This window comes from Neophocaena asiaeorientalis, unplaced genomic scaffold (genome assembly GCF_003031525.2).
Source record: "Neophocaena asiaeorientalis asiaeorientalis breed wild unplaced genomic scaffold, Neophocaena_asiaeorientalis_V1.1 scaffold123, whole genome shotgun sequence".
Lineage (NCBI taxonomy): Eukaryota > Metazoa > Chordata > Mammalia > Artiodactyla > Phocoenidae > Neophocaena > Neophocaena asiaeorientalis.
Window position 1 is genome coordinate 1,511,662 of NW_020173666.1, and position 22,150 is coordinate 1,533,811.

The window sequence follows — 22,150 nt, forward strand, 5'->3', positions numbered from 1 at the left end:
ATGACTTTCTCCAGAAATGATTTATTGAGTCAAAGGCAGAAACAACTCTCCCTCCAGTGATTTTCTCAAGTTTTAGAAAACCATCTTTTCGCAGTTGCTATCAGTATCTTTTAACATGTCAGAATCATTCAAAACAGTGTAATTTTTGCATTACCTGCACAGTGGGCCACAGAATACCCCTTATACTTTCTGAATGTCTGTCACTGTTCCAGACTTTTTGTGAGACTGCTTGGGGGAAGGTTTACTTTGGAACTGTGCATCATTAGACCTTCCCCAAGGCCTGGCTGGTTTTCTCTAAGTACTTTGAGATGTCTGAAGCTTATCTTGGTGCCACTCCTGTACATTGGAAAAGCTACATTGTTAGTAATGTGAATTTGATGTTTCTGAATGTTGCCTGGGTAAGGGATGACTTTTCTCTGGAACTCTTTTAGAATATGAAGTGTGAGTATTAAGGACTTACTGCATAGGTAGAATTGTTGTAGAAGGAAGCTGTGCTTGAAAGCTTTGTTTGCTGTAGTCTGTTGATGCTCTTAGGAGAGCCGAAGGCTCTTCTGCTCACCTTCACCTCCCCCTACTAACTTCCTCCTGTTAGACAGAACTGCCTAATGGCTCATGAGCCTTCAGAATTGTACAGTAATGCTTTTCGAGAAATTGGATATCTAAATGGCTCTGCGTATTCCAGACTGTGGAGCTCTCGTCCCTTCTTAATGACTTAGCATGAATGCCAGAAGTTGATGGAAAATTCAACTCTGATAGTAAAAACTAGCAAAACTACCAGACTTCAGCTTATATAGATGTAATGGCAAAATCAGCATCAAAAACCATGTAACTGGGACTCTACTGGTGGCTCAGTGGTTGAGAATCTGCCTGCCAATGCAGGGGACATGGGTTCGAGCCCTGGTCCAGGAAGATCCCACATGCCACGGAGCAACTAAGCCTGTGTGCCACAACTACTGAACCTGTGCTCTAGAGCCCGCAAGCCACAACTACTGAGCCTGTGTGCCGCAAGTACTGAAGCCCACGTGCCTAGAGCCCGAGCTCTGAAACAAGAGAAGCCACTGCAATGAGAAGCCCACGCACCGCAACGAAGAGTAGCCCCCGCTCACCACAACTAGAGAGAGCCCACACACAGCAATGAAGACCCAACGATGAAGACCCTATGCAGCCATAAATAAATGAATAAATAAATTTATTAAAAATATATTTTAAAAAGACAAAACAAAAACATTGTAACTTCTGCATTCCCTTTACAGTGGATCACACTTTTCTAGTTTGACCATGTACTTGTCAATTTCAAACTTTCTGCCTTTGTGAAGTATTTATTAGGTGTCAGATTCTGTTCTAATTGCTTTAGAAATACTAATTGATCACCTCCTTCACAAAACCCTCTGACACAGGCACTCTTACCGCTAGTTTATAAATAAAAAATCCAGTTTTTATAAATAAAAAGCAGACGATTATAAAATTTCCTCAGAGGGACTTCCCTGATGGGGAAGACTCCATGCTTCCACTGCTTGGGGTGTGGGTTCTATCCCTAGTTGGGGAACAAAGATCCCACATGCCACAGTGCAGTGCAGCCACAAAAAAAAAAAATTTCCTCAGAATTACTCAGCTCTGAGTGACTGAGTTTGTATCCAAGCAGCTAAATCCAAAATCGTGCTCTTCACCACTCTCCAATATTGCTGTTAAATGTTAATTTGAATAAAAAATGAGCTAATTTTGAAATTTACTGTATGAGAAACAGTGTTAATTTTTTAAAAGATGAATGAAACATGTTTCCAAATTCACTTGGTTGACATAAAAATAATGGAACAATTGAGGAATGACACTGACATTGATAGGTAAATCTTGCCATATAACCAAGTGACTTCTTCAAGGTGCCCAAATCAAAAGGGAAGGACCACTCGGTCCTCAGGTGAATACTGGTAAGCCCACCAACTGATGCTAAAATGTATTTGAAAATGACTGAGGGTGAAGAATGTTATGTGATTTAATTATCTGTCATTGGGGAGGGGAAGTTAGAAACAGAAATGTTTTCTTTAATCGTTATTTGAATCTTTCCTCTGTTCTAACCTCTGAATGTGATTCCAGCCTGAATCTGATTCCCAAATCAATGGCGTCTCCCCCTGGGCTTCACCTCAGCAATCCGCACTGAACTACTCGCTGGATCCGGACCCCGGCCCACAGTTCCATCAAGCAGGTCCGTGTCCCCAAGACTTGTCTACTCCCTCCCCTGGTCTACTCTGGGCTTTGCCATTTGTTTGCTTTTCATTTTAAATAACATTCTTACACATGGGTGCCTTAGGGCATAAAGGAATTTGTATCCTCTGTGGTCTCAGCTGAGTACAAAGCCATTTTAACTATACCAAAAAAGCAAACATTTTAGAATAATAAACTATAATGCGCTTGTTTATATAAGGTGTAGTAGTGGATTGAATTTTGATGAAAGTTGATAAAGAGCTCTTTCCTTTTGGGATGAACACAATTTATTTTTTTCTTTACCTTAGGAACAATTCTTTTTTTCAGTAAATTTCCCGTCTCTAAAATTTCATACTTGTACACATTCAGAATGAAATACTAAAGAATATTACACCAAACATAGTTTTCTTTGCCTAGGGCTGGAGACTTAGTGTTCTGCTTTCTCCATCCTAGCTCCTACGGACATTTCTGCCCCTCCCACCCCCATCTGAGGCTGAAGTCCTACCTAGCCTGTCACTGGTCACAATGGGGACCTGTCACTGGTCACAATGGGGACCTGTCACTGCTGCTAGGAAGGGCCCTGTCAACTAGGCATTCTGGAATGACATTTTGTTACTGATGAGATTAAGTTCTAAAATTCTACTGAGGACCACATACTTTAAGCAAATTAATTTGTTTATCTTTTGCTGCATTAATCTGTAGAAAACCTAAAATATTAATATTATTTTAATTTTTAAATAAGAGGACTATTTTGCTATCGATTACAGACTAAAAAACATCCAAGTAAAAAGTATCTTATAAAATACCTCTAGTGGGAGTTCCCTGGCGGTCCAGTGGTTAGGACTCTGCACTTCCACTGCAGCGGGCGTGGCTTCAATCCCTGGTCGGGGAACTAAGATCCCACATGCCCTGCAGCATGGCCAAAAAAAAAAACTACCTGTAGTTTTGTGGCAGTATAAGCTAGCCTATGCTGACGTCTCCAAAAGGAAGGAAGGAAAAAGAAATTAATGGAATATCTTTCTCATATGAAAAAATACTTGTAATGCCCAATAGTGGAATTCTGACTAATAAATTGCAATAATATGACTATTATTTGTCACTCGTGAATTTTCCCCTGACATGTGGATTCTTCCTTTAGAAACATCTAATAAGTTTTAATTATGTAAAATTCTGTTACCACAAAAAAATACAAAAATGGTTTTGGAATTTTCCCCTAAAATTATCCTTTATAAGGAGAACTATTTTCACCTTGATATTTAGAGGCCAGTACTAGTATTTTCTCCCTGAAGTTGTGTTTTGGTGGAAGACCAGACATTAATTTCAGAGTGTCTCTTGTTCTTTCTATCTGCTGTCACAGCGGCAGAGGACCTGCTGGCCCCACCTCATGACACCAGCACAGACCTCACAGAGGTTATGGAGCAGATCAACAGTACATTTCCGTCTTGCTGCTGTGAGTATGAAAGATCATAACGCGACTGCTACGCTTCTTCCTTCCATTTCTTTTTTCCTGAGTGGGGCCCTTTGTCGTCTTTGGTAAGATAACAAAAACCAATATTAGAAACAAGACTGTAAATTATTTGAAGATAAATCAAACATTCCGTATGTCGGCAAAGCAAATGAAGCCCAGCCTAGATACCATCACATCACTGGGTGCAGGGCCAGTGAGAACCTGCTCTTTGCGATTCTTTGGTCTTCCTTCCGAGTGATAACATGAGGCAAATAAAACAAGCCTCTCTTTAAGGAGAAATTATCCTCTTCAATGCAGGCTATAGTAAGAAATATGTATTACTTCAAAAGAGAGCTTTTAGTGACATACCAAACAAGGTCTGAAAATGGCTTTTTCTAATGTAATTCCCTCTCTTCTCTTCAGACCCTGTCTTCTGATGTCATCAAATTCAGGTGTAGAAAGGGATTATTTTCAAATTTTCCTTTTTTTTTTTTTTTTTTTTTTTGTTTTGGTTTGGGGTTTTTTTTTGGTTTTGGAGTTCTTTTCTCGTGGAATAAAATAGTCACTGTATAAAGGCCAAACTATTTAAGGCACCACAGATTATGACCCTGTGAATTTTCCATATGAAAACTAAGAGCCAGAAAATAACCAAATAAAAACAGTTCAAATCCCAGAGGAAATTATATAAAGATGGCTATTTACTGATTTTTTTCCCAAACATTTTGTTTTCAGTACCTTGATGCCTTGCAGTTTCTGCCGAGCTCTCACAGAAAACATTTCTGCTGTTTCAAACAGTTTACTGTACATACATAGTATATAGTGCTACAATTATATTTTAAATAATCTTTTAAATAAATATGATTATTTATAAATACATTTATAATTTTCAGGGTGATTAAATCTAGTCAGCTATTAGACTAAGATTTTAGTATATACATATACTGTTATATATCATGTATATGTAGTGTATATATATATATATTATATATATAAAAAACAGCTTCTCATCGCACCCTTTTCCATCCTCTCAGAAAATATCGTTTTAAATGAGGGAAAAGACATTATCAGGAGTGTAGGTAAACATGATATATTGACTTCGTTTAAAAAGTATGCTTCAATTTATACCACTCTACAGAATGCCAGCCTTAGTGGGAAGTGGAAACAGCTATCTGAAATATAATCTCCTCTGAATTTTCAGAAGTAATTGCCTAAAGGACATATGGCAGTTTCCACAAGTCCATAAATATATTTATACTTGGGAGCATATAATTTCCCAGGTTATTATTTGTAATTTCATTTCTCAAAGTTTGCAGAATCCTATGTACCATATATCAGTCTTCGTGCTCACCCCCAAAAAGCATGTGCATACACACACACACACACACACACACACACACACACACACACACACACACACACGCAGAGGTTTTTGGCCCTGTAGAGTATCACAGAAGCTTCAGAGGGTCAGGTGAAGCCCATATGCTATCAGATTGTTACTTATTTACTAGGCTCTATAACAGCCATAATAGATGAACAGATTAAATCCTTGTATTAATTATAATTCAAGGTTAAATTTAATAGAGATGTTGGTTCCACATTATATTTTACTTAATGTCTACATGAAACCTCATCATAGTCTTTATAAGCCAGAGTTTCAAAATTAAATTACTTTTTAGTTCAGCTTAAATCCAAATACATTAATAATTAGTTAAGAACAAATTCTGTAAGTCAAACCTGTTTAGAAGTTTTTATTCAACTATCATAATGGATATTTTCAAGTTAAAAGTCAATTGGCAGTGAGAGCTAGCATGGGAAATATATTTAAATATATTCTTTCTAGTGGATATAAAATGTATAATTTCCATATTAAAGTTTTTATACAAGAATTCATGATATGTTTTAAAAGTTTAATTTTTTTTAAGCAGTTACTCTTAAATCTTTTTCACAGTATATTCTTATATGGAGATATTGTATAAGGCTGATCTATGTCATATTTTACAAGAGAATATAATTAAAAATAAATAATAACATAACTATAGGGCAAAAATAACTCTTAAGAGAGGGGTGCATTCATTTCATTTTTTGGCTTCCCTTAAAGGCAAGTGTAAAATTCCCATTGGTTGGTATCTTATTAGCCATTAATTGCTATTATGGGTTCCTGAGAACAGTATATATCTTCAATGGGATCCACATGACAGGTTAAACTCCCACTTTGCATTGGTGCCTTCTCACCTGTGCAATTCTCTATTGTGAGGGTGAGTTGCAGAAACCCAAGATTCCTTAACAGGATGTGGCTCTGTGTTCTTACAAAGTTTGCACATTCACAAATATTTGTAATATTTATAGTTTTCTGTGGATGAGTATTACTAGTCATATGTTATTTTGAAGAGCTCAAGTACATCCCATATAGGAAATGACGATAGTATTATTTTAGAAATCCTTTTAAATTTAGATCTTATTATTTTTTGTTTCTGAGGTTCTGCTATTAATTTGGGTTTAGATTGCTCTTCTTGGTATTTATATATTGTACTTTGCTTTGATAATATAAAAATCTCCAAGATAGGGACCGCTTTCCAGAAAAATAAAGGTGTAACTGATTTATTGGTAAAATTGATATATATTTTTAAAGTTCTGCCCAAAGTTATTAAACTCTTTAAGAAAAATGGATGCAGAATAGAAATAAGCACCTGCCATAGATTTGGTGCTCAATACATTTCTGAATTGAATGAGTGAATGAATGAATGAATGAATGATTACATATTCCCACTGGGAAGGAAGGTTTAGTTGTTGAAGTTTCCCCCAGATAGTACTTAGAAGATTCTGTAGGATTCCTTAGCTTTGTTGCCCCTTTTGAGTTGCTCAAGCTAGCAAATATTTTAATAAGCCTTCGCATTCCTGAAACTTACTGACCACCTTTGGAAGATTTTTTGAAAGCAAATCAGATTGGCATCCTCCTAATGGCAAACCAATCCCTTGAGCCCCTGTAACTAACAAGAACTTTAAAATTGCTTGTCACCAGCATACAATGAATTGAGATCTGCATGTTAACCTTGACTTTTGATCCTTTGTGAATTAAAAATTAGCATGGTCACAAGTGAATTTCCACTCCTGGAAGTCTAGGAATTAAAATGAAATTGTATTCTTAAATCCTAATTGCATGAATTGCCTACTTAAACATGACTTTTTCTTTCTTACTGTGTCTGTATATTGTTGCACATAACACTTTAGAATTCCTCTATCTTGGATTAATATCCCACTTGGTCCTGATAGCATCCTTGAATTATGGCCTTTTAAAATTTTCTTTTAATTATTTACATTGAATTTCAGAGCAGAGAGGCAAGCATTTCCGTCTCTTCCTGGCAAGGAGTTAATGAAGGGAATTTAATTCTGTTGCCTATATCCAACATACTAAAATTTCCACTGACTGCTGTAACTAATTTTTTTAGTGTAAAATCTTTTGTTGGTTTTTTTCATTTGTATCATCCAAATATATATGATACTAGTAGTAAGCTGAATATTATTTTTTACTAATAGACCAATAAATGCTTTTTCACTTTTTTTATCTACAAGCATACTTTCACTGTGAATTGCCTATATTTATTTATTTATTTATAACATCTTTATTAGAGTATAATTGCTTTACCATGTTGTGTTAGTTTCTGCTGTATAACAAAGTGAATCAGCTATATGTATACATATATCCCCATATCCACTCCCTCTTGTGCCTCCCTCCCAACCTCCCTATGCCACCCCTTGAGGTGGTCACAAAGCACCGAACTGATCTCCCTGTGCTATGCAGCTACTTCCCACTAGCTATGTTTTTTTTTATAGTGCTTAATGGTTTTTATTTTTTTAATTTTTATTTATTTTTTAACATCTTTATTGGAGTATAGTTGCTTTACCATGTTGTGTTAGTTTCTGCTGTATAACAAAGTGAATCAGCTATATGTATACATATGTCCCCATATCCCCTTCCTCTTGTGTCTCCCTCCCTCTCACCCTCCCTATCCCACCCCTCTAGCTGGTCACAAAGCACCAAGCTGATATCCCTGTGCTATGTGGCTGCTTCCCGCTAGCTATCTGTCTTACATTTGGTAGTGTATATATGTCCATGCCACTCTCTCACTTCGTCCCAGCTTACCCTTCTCCCACCCTGTGTCCTCAAGTCCATTCTCTATGTCTGCATCTTTATTCCTGTCCTGCGCCTAGGTTCTTCAGAACCATTTATTTATTTTTTTTAGATTCCACATATATGCGTTAATATACAATATTTGTTTTTCTCTTTCTGACTTACTTCACTCTGTATAGCAGACTCTAGGTCCATCCACCTCACCACAAATAACTCAATTTCGTTTCTTTTTATGTCTGAGTAATATTCCATTATATATATATATGCCACGTCTTCTTTATCCATTCAACTGTCAGCGGACACTTAGGCTGCTTCCATGTCCTGGCTATTGTAAATGGTGCTGCAATGAACATTGTGGTACATGACTCTTTTTGAATTATGGTTTTCTCACAGTATATACCCAGTAGTGGGATTGCTGGGTCATGTGGTAGCTCTAGTTTTAGTTTTTTAAGGAACCTCCATACTGTTCTCCATAGTGGCTGTATCAATTTACATTCCCACCAACAGTGCAAGAGGGTTCCCTTTTCTCCACACCCTCTCCAGGATTTGTTGTTTGTAGATTTTCTGATGATGCCCATTCTAACTGGTGTGAGGTGATACGTCATTGTAGTTTTGATTTGCATTTCTCTAACAATTAGTGATGTTGAACAACTTTTCATGTGCCTCTTGGCCATCTGTATGTCTTCTTTGGAGAAATGTCTATTTAGGTCTTCTGCCCATTTTTGGATTGGGTTGTTTGTTTTTTTGATATTGAGCTGCATGAGCTGTTTGTATGTTTTGGAGATGAATGCTTTGTCAGTTTCTTCATTTGCAAATATTTTCTCCCATTCTGAGGGTTGTCTTTTCGTCTTGTTTATGGTTTCCTTTGCTGTGGAAAAGCGTTTAAACTTCATTGGGTCCCATTTGTTTATTTTTTTTTTTTTTTTCCATTCCTCTGGGAGGGGGGTCAAAAAGGATCTTGCTGTGATTTATGTCATAGAGTGTTCTGCCTATGTTTTCCTCTAAGAGTTTTATAGTGTCTGGCCTTACACTTAGGTCATTAATGCATTTTGAGTTTATTTTTGTGTATGGTGTTAAGAAATGTTCTAATTTCGTTCTTTTTTTTTTCTTGCGATACGCGGGCCTCTCACTGTTGTGGCCTCTCCTGTTGCGGAGCACAGGCTCCGGACGCACAGGCTCAGCCGCCATGGCTCACGGGCCCAGCCGCTCCGCGGCACGTGGGATCTTCCCAGACTGGGGCACGAACCCGTGTCCCCTGCATTGGCAGGTGGACTCTCAACCACAGCACCACCAGGGAAGCCCCTAATTTCGTTCTTTTACATGTAACTGTCCAGTTTCCCAGCACAACTTATTGAAGAGGCTGTCTTTTCTCCATTGTATATTCTTGCCTCATTTGTCAAAGATATGGTTACCATATGTGCATGGGTTTATCTCTGGGCTTTCTATCCTGTTCCATTGATCTATATTTCCCTTTTTGTGCCAGTACCATATTGTCTTGATTACCGTAGCTTTGTAGTATAGTCTGAAGTCCGGGATCCTGATTCCTCCAACTCCGTTTTTCTTTCTCAAGATTGCTTTGGCTATTCAGGGTCTTTTGCGTTTCCATACAAATTGTAAAATTTTTCATTCTAGTTCTGTAAAAAATGCCTTTGGTAATTTGATAGGGATTGCATTGAATCTGTAGATTGCTTTGGGTAGTATAGTCATTTTCACAATGTTGATTCTTCCAATCCAAGGACATGTTATATCTCTCCATCTGTTTGTGTCATCTTTAAATTCTTTCATCAGTGTCTTATAGTCTTCTGCATACAGGTCTTTTGTCTCCTTAGGAAGCTTTACTCCTAGGTATTTTATTCTTTTTGTTGCTATGGTAAGTGGGATTGCTTCCTCAATTTCTCTTTCAGTTTCATTTATTTCTGATCTGATCTTTATGGTTCTGCTAACCTTGGAGTTTCCTTTGTTTTTCTTTCTCTAATTGCTTTAGGTACAAGGTTAGGTTGTTTATTTGAGATGTTTCTTGTTTCTTGAGGTAGGATTGTATGGCAGTAAACTTCCCTCTTAGAACTGTTTTTGCTGCATCCCATAGGTTTTGGGTCGTCGTGTTTTCACTGTCATTTGTTTCTAGGTATTTTTTGATTTTGTCTTTGATATCTTCAGTGATCTCTTGGTCATTTAGTAGCATATTGTTTAGCCTCCATGTGTTTGTATTTTTTACATTTTTTTTCCTGTAATTGATATCTAGTCTCATAGCATTGTGGTTGGAAAAGATACTTGATATGATTTCAGTTTTCTTAAACTTACCGAGGCTTGATTTGTGACCCAAGATATGATCTATCCTGGAGAATGTTCCATGAGCACTTGAGAAGAAAGTGTATTCTGTTATTTTTGGATGGAATGTTCTATAAATATCAATTAAGTCTGTCTGGTCTAATGTGTCTTTTAAAGCTGTGTTTCCTTATTTATTTTCTTTTTGGATGATCTGTGCATTGGTGAAAGTGGGGTGTAAAAGCCCCCTACTATGATTGTGTTACCGTTGATTTCCCCTTTTATAGCTGTTAGCATTTGTCTTATATATCGAGGTGCTCCTATGTTGGGTGCATAAATAATTACAATTGTTATATCTTCTTCTTGGATTGATCCCTTGATCATTATGTAGTGTCATTCTTTGTCTCTTCTAATAGTCTTTATTTTAAAGTCTATTTTTTCTGATAGGAGTATTGCTAATCCAGCTTTCTTTTGATTTCCATGTGCATGGAGTATCTTTTTCCATCCCCTCACTTTGTGTCTGTATATGTCCCTAGGTCTGATGTGGGTCTCTTGTAGACAGCATATGTATGGGTTTTGTCTTTGTATCCCTTCAGCCAGTCTGTGTCTTTTGGTTGGAGCATTTAATCCATTTACTTTTAAGGTAATTAACCATATGTATGTTCCTATTACCATTTTATTAATTGTTTTGGGTTTTTTATTGTAGGTCTTTTCCTTCTCTTGTGTTTCCTGCCTAGAGAAGTTCCTTTAGCATTTGTTGTAAAGCTGGTTTGGTGGTGCTGAATTCTCTTACCTTTTGCTTGTCTGTAAAGGTTTTAATTTCTCTGTCAAATCTAGATGAGATCCTTACTGGGTAGAGTAATTTTGGTTGTAGGTTTTTCCCTTTCATCACTTTAAATATTTCCTGCCAGTCCCTTCTGGCTTGCAGAGTTTCTGCTGAAAGATCAGCTGTTAACCTTATGGGGATTCCTTTGTATGTTATTTGTTGTTTTTCCCTTGCTTCTTTTAATATTTTTTCTTTGTATTTAATTTTTGATAGTTTGATTAATATGTGTCTTGGAGTGTTTCTACTTGGATTTATCCTGTAAATAATGTATGGGACTCTCTGTGCTTCCTGGACTTGATTAACTATTTCCTTTCCCATGTTAGGGAAGTTTTCAACTATAATCTCTTCACATATTTTCTCAGACTCTTCTTTTTCTCTTCTTCTTCTGGGACCCCTATAATTTGAATGTTGATGAATTTAATGCTGTCCCAGAGGTCTCTGAGAGTGTCCTCAATTCTTTTCATTCTTTTTTCTTTATTCTGCTCTGTGGTGGTCATTTCCACTATTTTATATTCCAGGTCACTTATCTGTTCTTCTGCCTCAGTTATTCTGCTATTGATTCCTTCTAGAATATTTTTAATTTCATTTATTGTGTTGTTCCTCATTGTTTGTTTGCTCTTTAGTTCTTCTAGGTCCTTGTTAAACATTTCTTGTATTTTCTCCATTCTGTTTCCGAGACTTTGAAACATCTTTACTATCATTACTCTGGATTCTTTTTCAGGTAGATTGTCTATTTCCTCTTAATTTGTTTGGTCTGGTGGGTTTTTACCTTGCTCTTTCATCTGCTGCATATTTCTCTGTCTTCTCATTTTGTTTAACTTACTGTGTTTGGGGTCTCCTTTTTGCAGGCTGCAGGTTCGTAGTTCCTGGGTTTTTTTGGTGTCTGCCCCCAGTGGGTGCAGTTGTTTCAGTGGCTTGTGTAGGCCTCCTGATGTCAGGGACTGGTGCCTGTATTCTGGTAGGTGGGGCTGTATCTTGTCCTTCTGGTGGGCAGGGCCGTGTCTGGTGGTGTGTTTTGGAGTGTCTGCGAACTTAGTATGACTTTAGGCAGCCTCTCTGCTAATGGGTGGGGTTGTGTTCCTGTCTTGCTATTCATTTGGCATGGGGTGTGCTGCACTGGAGCATGCTGGCCGTTAGGTGGAGCTGGGTTGAGACGAAGATCTCTGGGAGATCTCTTAAGTGCGGCTGGGAGGTTTCTGGTAGTCCAGTGTCCTGGCCTCGGCCCTCCCATCTCGGAGGCTCAGGCCTGAGACCCGGCCGGAGCACCAAGACCCTGTCAGCCACACGGCTCAGAAGAAAAGGAAGAGAGAAAAGCAAAAACAAAAACAAAAAAACCAACAGACAGAGCCCCAGGACAAATGGTAAAAGCAAACCTATACAGAGAAAATCACACAAAGAAGCATAGACATACACATTCACAAAAAGAGAAAAAGGAAAAAAAAAAAATATATATATATATAAAAGGAAGAGAGCAACCAAACCAATAATCAAATCCACCAATGATAATAAGCAGTAAATACTAAACTAAGATAAACATCAAATCAGACACAGAAAACCAACCCCAAGTCTACAGTTGCTCCCAAAGGCCACCGCCTCAATTTTGGGAACATTTGTTGTCTCTTCAGGTGTTCCACAGTTGCAGGGTACATCAAGTTGAGTGTGAGGATTTAATCAGCTGCTCCTGAGACTGCACAGAGAAGTTTTCCTTTCTTTTCATGTTCCCACAGCTCCTAGGGTTCAGCTTTGCTTTTGGCCCCGCCTCTGTGTGTAGACCGCCCTCAGGAGTCTGTTACCTGCCCAGACAGGAGGGGGTTAAAGCAGCAGCTGATTAGGGCTCTCTTCCTCACTCAGGCCGGGGCGGGGGGCGGGGGCGGGGGGGATATTGGCCCCACCTCTGCGTGTAGGTCACCCCCAGGCATCTGTTCCCTGCTCAGACAGGAGGCGGTTAAAGCACAGCTGATTAGGGCACTCTTGTTCACTGAGGCGGGAAGGGTATGATAGTCATAATTGGAATGCAGGGCGAGCCTGCAGCAGCAGAGGCCAGGGTGACGTTGCAGCAGCCTGAGGTGCTCCATGTGTTTTTCCGGGGAAGTTGTCCTTGGATCACAGGACCCTGGCAGTGGCGGGCTGCACAGGCTCCCGGGAGGGGAGGTGTGGAGAGTGACCTGTGCTTGCACACAGGCTTCTTGGTGGCAGCGGCAGCAGCATTAGCTGTTCATGCCCGTCTCTGTGTTCCGAGCTGATAGCCGTGGCTCACACCCGTCTCTGGAGCTCACTTAGGCAGTGCTCTGCCTTCTGTGGGCACACTGGGAAGGAATCCCGTCTCCTCACACACCCCGAAACGAAAGTCTCTTGCCTCTTCGGCAGCTCCAGACTTTTCCCCGGACTCCCTCCCGGGAAGGGGGCTCCCTAGCCCCCTTCAAGCTGTGTTCACACAGCCAACCCCAGTCCTCTTCGGGGGATCCGACCTCCAAAGCCCAAGCCTCAGGTCCCAGCCCCCGCCCACCCCGGCGGGTGAGCAGACAAGCCTCTCGGGCTGGTGAGTGCTGGTTGGCACCGATCCTCTGTGCAGGAATCTCTCCGCTTTGCCCTCCGCACCCCTGTTGCTGTGCTCTCCTCCATGGCTCCGAAGCTTCCCCCGAGCCCACCCCATTCTCTGCCAGTGAAGGGGCTTCCTAGTGTGTTGAAACTTTTCCTCCTTCACAGCTCCCTCCCAGCGGTGCAGGTCCTGTCCCTATTCTTTTGTCTTTGTTTTATCTCTTCTCTTTTGCCCTACCCAGGTGCGTGGAGAGTAGGGCAAAAGAAAAAAGCCTTTTGGGAAGTCTGAGGTCTTCTGCCAGCATTCAGTAGGTTTTCTCTAGGAGCTGTTCCACATGTAGATGTATTTCTGATGTATTTGTGTGGAGGAAGGTGATCTCCACGTCTTACTCCTCTGCCATTTTGAAGGTCTCCTTCTGCCTATATTTATTGAGCTTGACTGACGTTCATCAAAATCTCAAGACCTACTACAATGCAATGTTTTCCTGATTTCTTTAAAAAATATACTTGTATGATTTTTTTCAGTATGATTTATAAGACTATAGGGTTAAAATGTTGATTTGGAGCAAAATGGATTTGATTTCTGTTTGGATTTGGGTATTCGTTACTTAGAAAAGACGCATAACTCTGCCTATGGCGTACTTCATGCTAATGCAACTAAGCTTCCCCTCAGGATGGTGTGGTTCCCATACAGGTGTAGTTCCCATATGTGTAAGGAAATCCACTCTTTTTCTCCTGATATAATTTACATACCTGGTAGGACTAGGCTTTTTTAACCTGATCATTCCCCCCAATACTGCTGGGGCTCACATTTTCCCTCCAGGCATCATAAGAAAGTTGCCCTTCTTGCGTTCTTTCTCACAAAGCACCCACTATGTGGTCACAGATGTCTTTTTTTTCCCTCAGCAAAACTAAAAATGAGAGATGAAAGGAGTAACATGCTGTTTGATTAGGGACAGTTCTTATTTGACCCAGAAAAGATGTTACCATCACTGGGGGTGGAGCTCCCTCTGTCCCCCAGGGTTGAGTACCAGTCCAGTAATTTTGAGATGGCACAGTAAAAGGGAGAGATGAAAAAGCAGAGGCGTTAAAGAAGAGGCTTGCTAGTGCCTGCCCTCCCAAGTTCCACCAGATCAGCTACACTGTCCCATGGCCTCTGTAACCGAGAAGGAATTGAGCTGCTCAGATGCAAAGGCAAATTAGACACCATATTCTAAGTTCTCTGTTGCTCTTAACTGAGCACATGGAAGGCACAATTAGCCCAAGTTCCTAGAAGACTTCTGAGTGCTGAGGACTAGGCCAGACCTTTCCTGCAAACACATCGCCACCGTCTTCCTAGCCTTTGGGGTAAGGGTGGCGGAAACTAAAGATTCGGGCTCCTTCATTTCACCAATGACCTCTTGGTCAGAACCTGTACTGTTCAGTAGAATGTACAGAATTTGCTCTGTTCTAATACATAAACTAAATATGTGGCGTGATTTCAGCAGGAAATTTTAAGATTTCTTTTGCAAAACTAATTACTCACTGAATGCTTTAGTGTGTACTTATTTGAGAGAGCTGGCATATCTTTTGCATATTTGGGTGGAATTTTTGTATCTTACAGCACATGAGATATGAGAAGCTAACTAGGGAAACTAGCCCTGTTAAAGCATCTAGGCAAAAAAAAAAATCCCCAAACCTGTTCTTATTAACATCCACTTAATAGCTGGGAATGGTACAGTCCACACTTTTGCATGCCTGAAAGGGGGAACCACAGTACCAACTTCAGCTGATTACTTTTGTTTTCTCTTTCAGCAAATCTCCCCAGCAGGCCACAGGTAAGAGTTAATGGGTTGATTGGTTTAGGTGTTACAGATTATAACCTAGAGTAAATGATTAGCTACCATCGATTTTAGTGCTACTTTATTCCCCATGTAAATAAGTAAACTTGCTTGACATGTTCGTTGATTGAATACAACAGTTTGTCAGTCCAGGGAGGGGGACCCCTCCCAAGCCAGTCCTTCCAAATGCCCAAAATGCCAAGTGCTTGACCTTTTGCATTCAAACAGCTTTTTAAAGGCCTCATGTGTACTATATAAAGTTACCCTGGATAGATTTGACTGACATTGTTCTCCCAGGTATCTACTTAAGGTAGCTATCACAGACTTAAAAGCAATGACTGGAGCGGTACACAAAGGTGGTTTTGTTACTTTGAGGGGAAAAGGTTTTGATTTTTCATTTAAAATTCTGCTGAGAACTGTTGGCAGCTATAGCCATGTGCCTGTCAGTATGTTCTTTACCAGGTGCTCTTAGAAACAAGGTGTCCCAAGACCACAGTAAGTCTTTGGAGAACACTTTCTCTCATGAACTTGTTTATGAATCTTTTCGAAACAGTGAACCCTCTGATTGTGTTACCGCCTAAATGGCAAGAGGGGCTGAGAGCTTAAGGAGAAGCACAGGTGGTTCATCTTCAGTAACTGGAGGGACAACAAAGGCATATGAAGTAGATTACTGGATGGGGTGTGAGAGCTCGTGAGAAGGAAGAACCTCATCCCAGAGAGTAAAAGCCTTCTGGCTGCTTCTGTTGTCTTAGTGAGTCAGAAGCAGGGGCTTCAGCAGAGAGTGCGGAAGGCGAGGAAGCATCAGAGGTGTGAGGAGAGACTGGAGCATGTGTAGTAGCTGCTTGGAGCGTAGGAGAGCACATGGATAGAGAAATAGACTGACTGCCAGGCAGCATTAATGGCCACCACTTTCTCGCTCATGAATTTAACCTGAGGCCTGTCTGCAGGGCTATGTGTGGCCCTTCAGCAACATTCAAGTTCATGAGCACAGTACCAGAGTAGGCCAAGTATTGCATTTAACCAAAGTTGAAGTTGTGGTTTGGCCAAGAGAGTACAGCAGTTCAAGGGAAGAGGCAAAGGGTTGACGATAATGATTGAACAAGCACCTGAGTTTGGTAGGAAGAGAAGTGAGGATGCGTTAGGTATGGGAGACCAAATATCAATGGGTTGTAGCACCAAAGGATGGGTGAAGTTGGGGTCCTAGTGGAAGTCAGCTGGAAAGGTACAGGTGGGTTGTCAGAAAGTGGGATGATTGAAATTGAAATGTTGGAGGGGACGCAGGTATTGGTGATGGTCCAGATTTGCAACTTTGAATGAGTGGCTGAGAAGGGTGAGGACGGATTCTCAGAGGAGAGGAGCTCAAGGAACTAAGAGGCCAGAATTTTGGAAGCATCATCTATGTGAGCACTGAAATCATGAACATTTAAAAATAGTGAGTGACAGTGAGCCATTTTTTCTTCAAGAGGTAAGGGGACGTGAACCAAGGGACCAGAAGATGACTGCATAGTGGGTGGTATAGTCTGATGACAAGAGAGTCAAAGCTGGGTATTTTTAGGGAGGAGAGGGAGAAAGTGCTGTGGAGAACACAGTATGGACCTATCCAGTATCTGAGGAGTGTGAGGGATGAAAAACAGTCCTGGGTTGAAGCTGTGTCTTCAGGGCAGATCCAGATATCCATTAGAGCATGCAAGTGAAAGATGCATTCAGAGAAGAATTTGAGGACATGGGTTTTAAGGATGATGGACCAAACTGTTTGACCTTCTCTTCGAAAGGTTGCTGCCACTACCCTGAGTGTGGCCTGGATTTCTGTCCTCCCTTGCCTATGTACATTGGCCCTGAGCCTTTAACTGGAACCACTGCACACCCTTGGACTGTAATTCCTGTCTTGAGTTCTTGTAGTCTGGACCCCAGCTGCGGACTGAGACCAGTTGGAATTGTCAAGGGTACCGCCTCTGCAGGAGACCTCCCACAGACCCTCAGGGAGAGACAGGGTGCTTACACCAGTCTAATTCACTGAACATTGGTACCTTCCTGCAAAAACAAAGACAAGTCTTCTCAATTTTCACTTGGTTTCCAGCCTGGGCAAAATAAAAGTCTTCCAGATTTCCCCTATATCAGCTGAGTGGATAAAAAAGCAGCCTAAGTAACTTCAGGATGAGAGCAAAGGACCTCATCCCAGGAACAAAAGTCACATGGGAGTAAAGAGTCCCCATTGAACCAAGCAAACTAGGGCTTGTCTAGTTCTGAAAAAAAGCACTTTAATTTTTTTTTAAGAGTTGACAGAGCTCTGCTACCTGTAATGTTTTCTGTAAATGTTGTTCTGACAGTGCTGTTTTCCCTTCCCACAGGCAATGTGAAGTATTCATCTAGCCAACCAACGTTTCTTAACTCACAGTATTGCCCTTTTCAGCAAATGCCAATTTCAAGTTCCATTTAATCAGAAGCTCCATGGCTCTTTGAATTATGCTGTTGAGCGCTGACTGTGTTCTACTGAAGGAGTAAAACACTGACTATCCAAAGAGAAAAGGATATGTTGTTTTTATAATAATCATATATTATTGTTTTCTTCTTCCCTTTCTATGCAACTGTAAATTAATGAACAGAGTGGTATTTGGAAGTGGTAATACACTTGTCACTGATTTGTATACTGTATACAGTATTGGGAAAGTGGGTGGGAGCTTTCTAATATGATACCTTCTTTTTAATAACCATAAAAATTGCATAAGAATTAGAAGACAATTTTACATTTTTACATTCCTTCATATTAACCTTGTACAATAACTTCATTTGTTTCTTTGACTCTTTTACCATTATGTTTTGGTTATTTATAATTCATCAGCCACATGACCAAATAGATTTTATTTGTTTCCATGATATGGCCAAATTAATAAGTTCATATATTTCAATCAAATATTATATGTTTATGGATTAGACTACAGCTCTGTGTATCCTGTTTAACTTCATTTGACGTCGTACACTTATTTCTTTAGCGATCACTTGGATAACCACAATAAAAATCCTGTGGGCCTAAATGGCATTTCTATTGGGATTTTTTTTCCTGCATTTTATTTCCCTGCTCTGTATCAGTTGGTCTTGATTTCTTTATTTATTTCATGTTCCGATCTATATGACAGGATTATAATAATCTCAAAGATCATTTTACCAAAGGTTGCCCATTTAAGCATATTTTCATTTTGACGCAGCAACTAAACTTGGTCCAACTTTTCCTAGTTCCCAGGTCTTGGTTTTCATCATTCAGTACACAGCAGACATTTACCTAATTGTGATACCGAAACACATGGCTGTCTTTGGTTCCCTTTGAAGAAAGTTTTACAGTTGTTTATGTATACTCAAACCCTCTATGACTCTTGAAGCCCCCGGTTATTTTCCTTATGAAAGCAGACACAAATTTAATGAATGTCTCATTTTAACCTTTTGAATGAATGAACAGCCATTTAATTACCCTTCATTTGATCAATACATTTGGGAACAATGTTCATCAAAAGCCTACATCACTGCTTCTATAGAAGAATGAAATTAATGCTTAGATGCTGGCACCCTGGCTTATACCTTTGAGTGCATTCAGTTGGGTATTTGGTTCGGCTTCCGATTTAACATGTATTTGATTCAGTTTAAACATGTTATGTGATTTACCAAATGTAGAGAAACCAAAAAAAGTGAAAATAATGTTTTGATTCAAGCATATATGCTTTTAAAACATCAGGACATTTTAACTTTGAGTTCTCTTTAACTGGGATCTGGCCAGAAGGAGGCTTAAAGTTAGAAATTCCTACTCTTTTAGAATAGGTTGGGTGGGTTGGGGGGCAAGGGTGTCTATTTGCAGCAGAGCTATTTTGAGAAGAAGAAAATTGTTTTATATAAGAGGAAAGCCATGACCACCTTTCTACCTCAGATCCGTCTTCATCCATCGTGTTGGAAATAGCTTTATGCTACTGCAGTGTGGAAAATCTAAACCTTTTATCAGACCACATCATACCCAGTAAAAGCACCTATTTAAAGAAAAAAAATTCCCTGAACTCTGAACTACAAGTTGTAGATTTGGTGTCTTCCTTGTCCTTACTTTGAAAAGTTATGTATTAATTTTTTTCTGCCTGTAATTGTGTGCAACATGTTCTCTATCTGCTATTAAGGAAAAGCTACATAAAACACTACATTGTAACCTTCTAAGGAATAATAAATATAAAGAAATATATTGCAGTAACAACAAGGGGAAATAAGTATGTAGTTCTTTTGAAATATGTGGTAAAGAACTAATCATAGACTATCATCTAATCTGGTTATATCTGTATTTTTCATCCTGAATAAAAGTAATTTTAACACAAGATGACTTTGATATTCTTCAGCAGTGTTCACTGGTAGACTCTGAACTTCGAATGTACATTTATGAAAATAAAATATAAAGAGAGCCTATATCCTTATAAATCTACATGTGTTCCTGAAGTTTCTCTCATACACACTAATACATTCTCTTACTCTCACTGTCTCTCTCTTTCTCTGTGTTCCTCTCTTGCCTCTTATATATATAATTCTCAGTTTCCTTTACAGATAGAAGGCTTATTGATAGGGAATAAATAACGTTGGATGTTAAAAACATGTACATGAAACCTATTGAGCTTTTGTTTTTCTTTTTTTTGGGGGGGTACCAAATTACTTTATTTGAAGGAATGGTACTAAGGAAAGAACTTGTAGATGTTTTGGTACAACTAATAGAAAAGGTAAAGGTAACCCAAACACGCGTGCACTGCCTTGATGCAGGGAAGTCATCCCTGTGGCTATGGGAAGCCAGCCTAAGGCTTAGCTCTCATTATCACTGTTTCCCAGGGTGTGCTTGTCAAAGAGATACTCTGCCATGCCAGATTCGGGGGCCCCCATCTTGCGCAAGTTGGTTTATGTGGCCACCCAATTCTTCAGTGGATTTCACCTCATTCAGGTAATGAGTCTCAATGAAGTTACACAAATAGGGGTCATTTTTGTCAATGTCCAGTTTGTGCAGTTCCAGTAGTGACGGATTCACACTTTTTAACAAGTGTAGCACACATTCCATTGCATTCAGCCCATTCTACCAGTCATCACTGTCTGGCTTCTTGATATCCTGAAGGAAGATTCGGCCACCCCGTTGGTTCTACAGCTTCGTCAGTTTCTCAGCATGTTCCCTCTCCTCACGAGATTGGGGAAGAAAGTATTTGGCAAAGTTCTTCAAAGCCACATCATCGTGGTCCAAATAGTGTGACACGGACACGTGGACACAGGAGGCGTAGAGCTCCAGGTCGATCTGGCGGCTGATGGCGGCCTCCGGGCCCTGGTGGTAGTGCTGGCGCACCTGGGAGGGGGACACGGTCGTCATGGCGGGCGGCCGAGGAGAGGCGGCGGGGACCTTGGGGCGGCCGGAGCGGCAGGTGAGCGCTGCTTCCGTCCCAGCACTGTTGAAGCAGGAAACCGCGGTGACTCTCCGCAAGGACTGTCTGAGCTTTTGTTTTAATAGCTTAGGTGCTATTGGTATTTAGTTGGTTACCCTTCCAAATCCACTTTTAGCCTCATGCTCTTAAATAATGCACTTTTTGTATATGCACTGGATTTTACCACTCTGGTAGGAGATTTAGTGTATTTCGGAAGCTACCCCAGGGGAAATAGCATTGAGAATCATGTTACTTGATTCTAAAAGTCAGAGCTATCTAGGAAACAGAAAAAAACCCCAAACATATAATTTGTTAAAGAAAATCGATCGGGCTTCCCTGGTGGTGCAGTGGTTAAGAATCGCCTGCCAATGCAGGGGACTTGGGTTCGAGCCCTGGTCCGGGAAGATCCCACATGCCGCGGAGCAACTAAACCTGTGCGCTGCAACTATTAAACCTGTGCTCTAGAGCCCGTGAGCCACAACTACTGAGCTTGTGCGCCACGACTACTGAAGCCCGCGGGCCTAGAGCCCGTGCTGCACAGCAAAAGAAGCCACCGCAATGAGAAGCCCGTGCACCGCAACGAAGAGTAACCCCCTCTGGCCTCAACTTGAGAAGGACCCCCGCGCAGCAACGAAGGCCCAATGCAGCCAAAGTAAAGAAAATTTTTTTAAAAATCCATCCATTTCAACAAACATACATTTAAAACATCCTGTCTACCTCAAAGTAATATCCACATTACGCATTCCTAAAGAACCAGTTGAGTAGTAGGTAGTTGAAAACGGAGCTGAGAACAAATGAAAAACTTGTTTTTATACTAAGCGTAAGCCAGTTTGCTTTTGGATATTCCCCCACCCCTCTGGACCGCCACCATTCAACTGTTTCAGTAGACCAACTTTTTCAGGGGCCTTTCTTAATCCACTCGTTGAGAATTTGTTGAAACCACTAATACCACACCACCTAACACTGTAAGTAGGCTCCCCACAGTTCACTGACATATGATACCAGCTTGTGTTTTTGTGGGGTTAATTAAGTAACAAGAGTGAGACTTTGATGGAGGCCAGGAGCCCATCACAATCACATTACATTCACTACCTGTGGTATTAGTTATTTATTGCCACTATAATGTGACACAGCAGCCATAAAACCTCATAATCATTTATGTAGCTCATGGGATGTGAGGTTCAGCTGATCTGGGCAGGACTCTTCTGATCCCAACTGGACTTGCTCACATGTCTGGAGTTGACCGGCTGTTGGGATGGCTAGACTCATGACTGGCACCTAGGCGGGGTTCTTTCATCCACTAGCAACCCAACTAACTGGGTGTGTTTTTGTGCAATGATAGACTTGTGGGACTGCAGATGGGCTTTGCTGAGAACTGGTGCATCATCACTTCTACTGAATTCTGTTGGTCAAAGCAAGTTATAAGGCTAGGAATGGGGAGTAGATTCCACCTCTTTTGTGAGACAGACTGTGGAGTCACAGGACAAAGGGTGTAGCTAAGGGGAGAAG

The 22,150-nt window shown here is 40.4% G+C and overlaps 1 protein-coding gene and 1 pseudogene across 9 annotated transcripts in view; one reads left to right on the forward strand and one right to left on the reverse strand.

The window, feature by feature from the left end:
* UTRN (utrophin) overlaps window positions 1-19,569 on the forward strand; it is a 550,217-nt gene extending 530,648 nt beyond the window's left edge. For all 9 annotated transcript variants that reach the window (XM_024747877.1, XM_024747875.1, XM_024747874.1 and 6 more), the window contains 4 exons: window positions 2,092-2,200; window positions 3,557-3,649; window positions 15,199-15,221; window positions 17,573-19,569. In XM_024747877.1, the coding sequence (XP_024603645.1) occupies window positions 2,092-2,200; window positions 3,557-3,649; window positions 15,199-15,221; window positions 17,573-17,581 (234 nt within the window). In that variant the 3' untranslated portion in view covers window positions 17,582-19,569. The remainder of the gene's footprint in view (window positions 1-2,091; window positions 2,201-3,556; window positions 3,650-15,198; window positions 15,222-17,572) is intronic.
* A 470-nt stretch (window positions 19,570-20,039) lies between these two features.
* Window positions 20,040-20,620, reverse strand: LOC112401636 (ferritin heavy chain pseudogene; annotated as a pseudogene).
* Between the last annotated feature and the right edge of the window lie 1,530 nt (window positions 20,621-22,150).